The 7515-nt window shown below is 34.5% G+C and overlaps 1 protein-coding gene across 1 annotated transcript; it reads left to right on the top strand.

The window, feature by feature from the left end:
• The first annotated feature begins 2967 nt into the window (after positions 1–2967).
• On the top strand, positions 2968–6012 carry LHCA5 (photosystem I light harvesting complex protein 5). Its single transcript, XM_078573376.1, has 6 exons — positions 2968–3251; positions 3349–3481; positions 4722–4834; positions 5401–5505; positions 5608–5696; positions 5777–6012. Exons 1-6 carry the CDS (start codon positions 3034–3036, stop codon positions 5914–5916), a joined length of 798 nt encoding a protein of 265 aa, XP_078429502.1. The 5' UTR covers positions 2968–3033; the 3' UTR covers positions 5917–6012.
• Positions 6013–7515: the final 1503 nt, after the last annotated feature.

Here is a 7515-nt window from a genome sequence, read left to right on the forward strand (position 1 = left end):
TGAAAAACGTGTGTTTTCGCTATACTTTATTTTATGATTATAGAATTTGAATATTATGAATATAAGTTCTGCAAAATTTTCTTGGGATACCTTGGTGGAACATGAAATGGGTGCACCATTATATCATTCTGTATTTTAGGGCACACACTCTGAATACTATATGTGGTCAAACTTAAATGATACAAATTCTTTCAGACTAGGATAGTTATACTGTAACTAGTAGCATCAATCTTTTGAAAAGTCCTTATATTTAAACATAATTTAACATAAATATGGTACACATTGAAAGAAGTATAATTCTAGAACAAGGGAATTGACCTTTATGAAAAAATAAAGAAGATGGAGATGGAGACCAACTCATTAGTTTATGAGATCTTGAAAAAATTCCTGGTATATATGCTTTTGATTCCCTAAGTGCAATCCCCCTTAAAAAAATAGTTTTTTATTCATTTCTGTTTTGTGCACTAATAGAAATGATTCATTTTCTTCATAAATACTGAACAATTTTTTTCTCAAGCCACTATGGTTATTTGAAAGAAATATATTTTCTGATGACTTGCTACTTGAAGGAATCTCAATGTTCGAGAAGTTCTGCAAAAAAACAGTATGCTGTATGTACAGGTAAAAAATTTCAAGAATGATGTGTTGCCAGACCAATCTTTGAGCCTCATCATACGATACGATTCTATTGCTCACTCTTATCAAAGTCGCAAGTTCTTAGCCCTTAATTACCATTTACTTCTCAGTAACCATAGTTTCACCATTTAATTACCATTTAACTCTCAATATCCAAAGTTTTACCATACGACTACTATTTTATTCTCAGTATATATTGCTTTACCATTTAATTACCATTATATTCTCAGTATCTATAGTTTTACCATTTCATTACCATTTTATTCTCAGTATCCATAGTTTTACGATTTAATTACCATTATATTCTTAGTATCTATAGTTTTACCATATGCTAACCATTTTATTCTCAGTATCCATAGTTTTACCATTCAATTACCATCTTATTCTTAGTATGCATTGTTTTACCATTTAATTACCATCTTGTTCTAAGTATGCATAGTTTCACCATTTAATTACCATTTAATTATCACTATCCATAGTTTTACCATTCAATTACCATTTTTTTCTCAATATCCAAAGTTTTACCATTTAATTACTATTTAATTCTCAATATCCATAATTTTACCATTTAATTACTATTTAATTCTCAATATCCATAATTTTACCATTTAATTACCATCTTATTCAAAGTATCCATAGTTTCACCATTGAATTACCATTTAATTATCATAATAATTAGTTTTACCATTCAGTTGCCACTTTTTTCTCAATATCCAAAGTTTAACCATTGAGTTACCATTTAATTCTCAATATCCGTAGTTTTACAATTTAAATTCTCAGTATCCAAAGTTTTACCATTTCATTACAATTTAGTTTTCAGTATCCAAAGTTTTACCATATACCTACAATTTAATTCTCAGTATCCATAGTTTTACCCATTTAATTCTCAGTATCAGAGTTTTACCATCTGATTACCACTTTACGGAGTATCCATAGTTTTACCATTTAATTACCATCTTATTCTCAGTATCCATAGTTTTATCCATTTAATTCTCAATATTAATTGATTTACCATTTAATTACCACTTTACTCTCAGTATCCATAGTTTTACCATTTAATTCTCAGTATCTGTAGTTTTACCATTTATTTATTCATACCCCGAGATTACCATATAATAACCATTTTATTCTCACTATCCATCCATAGTTTTACCATTTGATTAATCACAATCCAAAGTTTTACCATTGAATTACCATTTAATTCTCAGTATCCATAGTTTTCTCCTCTATTGTTTTACCATTTGATTAGTCACCATCCAAAGTTTTACAATTGAATTACCATTTAATTCTCAGTAACCATAGTTTTCTCCTCTGTAGTTTTACCATTTGGTTAATCGCTATCCAAAGTTTTACCATTGAATTACCATTTAGGTCTCAGTAACCATAGTTTTCTCCTCTGTAGTTTTACCATTTGATTAATCACAATCCAAAATTTTACCATTGAATTACCATTTAAGTCTCAGTAACCATAGTTTTCTCCTCTCTAGTTTTACCATTTGATTAATCACTATCCAAAGTTTTACCATTGAATCACCATTTAATTCTCAGTAACCATAGTTTTCTCCTCTGTAGTTTTAACATTTGATTAATCACCATCCAAAGTTTTACCATTGAATTACCATTTAAGTCTCAGTAACCATAGTTTTCTCCTCTGTAGTTTTACCATTTGATTAATCACTATCCAAAGTTTTACCATTTAGTTCTCTGTAACCATAGCTTTCTCCTCTGTAGTTTTACCATTTGATTAATCACCATCCAAAAGTTTACCATTGAATTACCATTTAATTCTCAGTAACCATAGTTTTCTCCTCTGTAGTTTTACCATTTGATTAATCACAATCCAAAGTTTTACCATTAAATTACCATTTAAGTCTCAGTAACCATAGTTTTCTCCTCTGTAGTTTTACCATTTGATTAATCACTATCCAAAGTTTTACCATTGAATCACCATTTAATTCTCAGTAACCATAGTTTTCTCCTCTCTAGTTTTACCATTTGATTAATCACCATCCAAAGTTTTGCCATTGAATTACCATTTAAGTCTCAGTAACCATAGTTTTCTCCTCTGTAGTTTTACAATTTGATGAATCACTATCCAAAGTTTTACCATTTAGTTCTCAGTAACCATAGTTTTCGCCTCTGTAGTTTTACCATTTGATTAATCACTATCCAAAGTTTTACCATTGAATTACCATTTAATTATCAGTAACCATAGTTTTGTCCTCTGTGGCCTGCTAGACAAGTGGCAAAAACCAGGCCCCTTCTCATCTTCTTGATATGTGGCCACAAGAGCTGAACTTCAAACAGTGGTACCCACCACTCCAGATTGAGAGCAAGTTCGAAAGTTTTTCTCTTTATACAAATGAAGTGTGGAGAGATAAGCTGCAGATCACAGCCATGGAGTTCCTGACCAGCGCTACGGTCGGTACCCACTGTTCAACTGCAGCAGCGATCAAACCCATCTCAGTTTCTTCCTCTCTTGGCCGGCGCTTTCTGGGCAACGACCCATTGAAGAAGAATTCAGCTGTTCGTGGGCTTTCTCGGGCTGTGATTGTTCGTGGCCAGCGCTCAACTTGGATTCCTGGGCTTGATCCTCCTTCCTATTTGGATGGGTCGTCTGTATCGGGATCGGAATGCTTTGATTTTGTTGATTTTTTTGTGTTTTTTTTTGTAATTTGATTTGGTTGTTTGTTTTGTGATTTTGGTGGGTAGTCTTGCTGGGGATTTTGGGTTTGATCCTTTAGGGCTTGGGGAGGATCCGGAGAGCTTGAAATGGTATGTTCAGGCGGAGCTCGTTCATTGTCGCTTTGCCATGGCCGGCGTTGCTGGGATTCTTTTCACCGATGTAAGTATGTAATGCATGTTGATCTGTTTTTTCTTATTTGCTATCTGGGAAATCTTGGATTGTTATTGTCGGAATGGCTTAGAAGCACGGTTACAGTCAAGACAATCAATCCATATTCAGTAAAATTTCAAAGGTGCTTCGGATTTTTGGTTGAGTGCTTCGGATGTTCAAAGGTGAATGATTCCAATTGAAAGTATGGCTACTGATTGCCTGCCTTCGGGACATTTCTTGCTTAATTGTGTTTTATCTTTATTTACGGGGCTGGGCCTTGATTTATTAAATTGGATGCCTGATAATCAACGGTACGATGAAGAACATCAACCCTTCTAATGAAATCCATTTTTTTTTGATGGAATTGTTCAGATAGGACTACGCTAAAAGCTTCAAATTCTGAATATGGCTATTGATTGTCCACCTTCTGGGCATTCTTTTGCTTGAAAGCAAAGGATTTCCTTTGAGTTAAGAAAACTAGGCAGCTTGAGCGTTCATTTATGGATCATTATTGACAGCGCAAACCTAGGATTTAGCACATTGCAGTGCCTAAGAAGTATGAATCAATGCTACGGATTTTAGTCCAGCATTTCCCGATCGAGAACCTCTACCCCTATTCATTTCACGTAAGATAAAATCCGTGATTCTTTCAGGAATGATTGAGATAAACATTTGATAAAGCTTCCAAAATAAAAAAAAATGATTGCGGGTTATCCACCTTCTGGGTGTTTTTTGCTTGAAATCGAAAGATTTCTTTAAGAAAGAAAGGTAAGTATTGATTAATAGATTGGGAAATGAAATAATTTAATTGAGAGCAGTGACAGTATCAGCTCAGATTGCCCTTTCAGTAGACCTTCTATGGAGCATCCCACACGGAATTTTCAGAAAAAAACAGGAATTTTCAGCGTAGGTTTATTGCGTCACCAGAGATGATGATTAGTAGATGATGATGATGATGATGAAGTTTAAATAAAATTTATTAAATTGAGTTTTAGATATATATTTTTAATATAACCGGTTATCTTTCTGTGAATATCTCCAAAACTTTGACACCTTAACATGAGTTAAACACACCAGTTGGGTGTTCAACTGTCCAAGCTCACACATGCTTTGAAACTATTTTGCTTGTGGGCTAATTGTATTCTTCATTTTATGTCAATGAATGACGACCACATGTGCATATTCTAACATAGTTGGGGATTCTTTTCTGAATATGTTCTAAATATTCAATGTGATAATCCTTTTGCAGCTCCTTCGAGTGACTGGAATGAGAAATCTACCAGTTTGGTATGAAGCTGGAGCAGTGAAGTTTGACTTTGCAAATACTGAGACCCTCTTTATCGTCCAGATTTTTCTGATGGGGTATGATTTTGGCATATTTATTTCAAAGTCTATTCGAGTTATTCCACTCCTTATGTGATTCGATCCTATACCCCAATCCGGAGTTATCGTTGGCTCAGTAGCATACTAGGGACATTTTGTCATATTCATTAACGAAATTTCCTTAAAAAAAAATTAGCTCAGTTATGCCCTCCATTAGTGCGATTACCTCACTGGATCTTCAGCCAAGCTCTCAGTTTGTTTATCCTGCACTCTTATGTTCCTGCCGCAATGTTTCTGTTCTTAATGAATTTCTTATTGCAGTCTAGGTTGAAGTCTTGAGCCCCCAAACTGTTAACTTTTTTCAAGAAAATGTCAATAAAATAATATGATTTGGATTTAATGACTTTAGAGGACAGATTTGTGCAAGTTTTAATTTCTATTATCACCATCAAACCACCGAAGTTCACTTAAAAACTTCTTTTATAACGTTTGAATATGTAAGAAATATAATATTTTGATCATCTGGATCACTTTTTCTCTCATTCTCATTCTTTTATCGGTCATGATGTAAAATGAGATAAACATTCAAGCTATTCGCTTTTCAGATTTGTCGAGATGAAAAGATATATGGATTTTGTTAGTCCTGGGTCTCAAGCCCAAGATGGTACATTCTTTGGGCTGGAAGCCTCACTTGAAGGGTTGGCTCCTGGGTAATTTTCTCCGCTGTCTATAAGTTAAATTTCACATCAAGGCAAATTTTCATCGTATCATGTTTATTTGATTCTTCATCTTTTTTTCAATAACTAAAATAGCTACCCTGGTGGACCGCTATTCAATCCTCTTGGATTGGCCAAGGATATTGAGAGTGCTCATGACTGGAAACTAAAGGAGATAAAGAATGGTTAGTCCCCCACCATTAGTTTTTTTTCTGCCTGTTATTGGTCTGTCACAGGCTGTTTGACTATTATATGATGAAAACAGGAAGGCTGGCCATGATAGCTATGCTGGGTATCTTTGTGCAAGCATCTGTAACTCATGTTGGGCCTGTTGATAATCTCCTTCTACACCTTTCAGACCCATGGCACAGAACTGTGATCCAGACCATCACAGGATCTTCTTGAATTTCATTCCTAATGTAATATCCCTCACCTTGTGCAACATCTTCAAAGTTCATGAAAACACTGAACTATCTAATATGAAAAACGCATTTTGCCTGAGCTAGTTGAGTTATTATGGTTTCATAGCTCTACCATGTCCAGTACCTTGCAATATCTGAGAAAATGTTGGAGAGTATGGAAAAGGACCTTCCAAGTTCCAATGAAGAAAATGAATTTGGAGAATGACTCAAGTGCCAAGTAAAGAGCATCTGCCAAAACCCCATGGAGGGAAATCAACAAAAATATAGGGACTTGACCCAATGCAAAGGAGATTGGGCTTGACCCAAGAAGGTTGTTACGGCAATGGGCTGCAGCAGGGATGGGCTAATACTTTGATCATTCACTGTTCATGGAAAAACTTTTTCTTGAAGTTTACTCCAGACTGTATCAAATGTCAGCTGAGGATTCAGCAAACAAATTCAAACTCATAAATAGAGACATGAATTGAGCACTACAATGCCCAAATACATGATTATGTTTTAAAGGAAATTATTAATCAATTGATATTTTCGTATTACAAGCTGAAACATGCATAGAAGAGTATACTCGGCAATGATATCATGACTAAATGTCCACTAACACCATTTTCAAGTTGGTAACAAATAAATGCCCAAATACATTTGAGATCGAAGCTGAAATTTATCTTACACATGTGTCAATGGACTCTAAGTGGATATTCTATATCCCTAATATTTAGAAATCTCAAAATGTCTTACACAACTAAATGAAATTAACAAAAGTTATTGTTGAACATTCCAGATAATTATCCGCATGAGAATTGAATCATTGGGTAAATAATGAAAGTAAAAATGTAAGTCAATATTCTAAATGGATCTTGAAGTGTCAATGGACTCCAAGTGAATTTCTTGGTTCCTCGAAGGAAAGTGTTGAGCTGCTCATGTGTCTAGCCTCTAGACGTATCTATGCGATGCATGATAAAATCTAATCTCCACCTTCATCTCAATGGTCTCTGTTATCAATCCACCGTTGTTGTTACACCACTATGATTGCATCGCAAGAGGAGGGAAACCAATGGGATAAGGGAGAATAAGGTTGAAAACTGAAGAACTCTAGGCCAGGGTGATTTTACTCAAGGCCTTACCCTATTTATAATGGAATGGAAATTCTTATGAACACAGTTAAACTTTAGGTATATCATTCGATGTCCAAAAGGCCATTAATGTGACCCTTTAGGCACATATATTATTAAGTTAATATTCCAATGACCCAATAATTTTGATGGAAAACATTCTTAATTATCGATGTCAACATATAGACTAATGTACCAAGTATTGGTTTAACCCAAACGTCAAGTTGAATTTCCAGCCCATGGGTGCCAAGCTTCACCTCTTGCTTCTACAAGACACAAATGAATATAATGACTCTCTCATGGAAAATTTATTTCATTGGTTACTATTTTTGTTTAGTCCTTCATCCGCTTGATGATCTTAGGATGACTTTGGGGATGGTCAACTACAAAACCCAAATCAGTCGTTCAAGTTAGTAATGATGCATATCTGATAACTCTTCTATGGTATTCAATTAGCTTGGTCAAAAAAATCA

The sequence above is a fragment of the Wolffia australiana genome, chromosome 4 (genome assembly GCF_029677425.1).
Source record: "Wolffia australiana isolate 7733 chromosome 4, ASM2967742v1".
Classification (NCBI taxonomy): Eukaryota; Viridiplantae; Streptophyta; class Magnoliopsida; order Alismatales; family Araceae; genus Wolffia; species Wolffia australiana.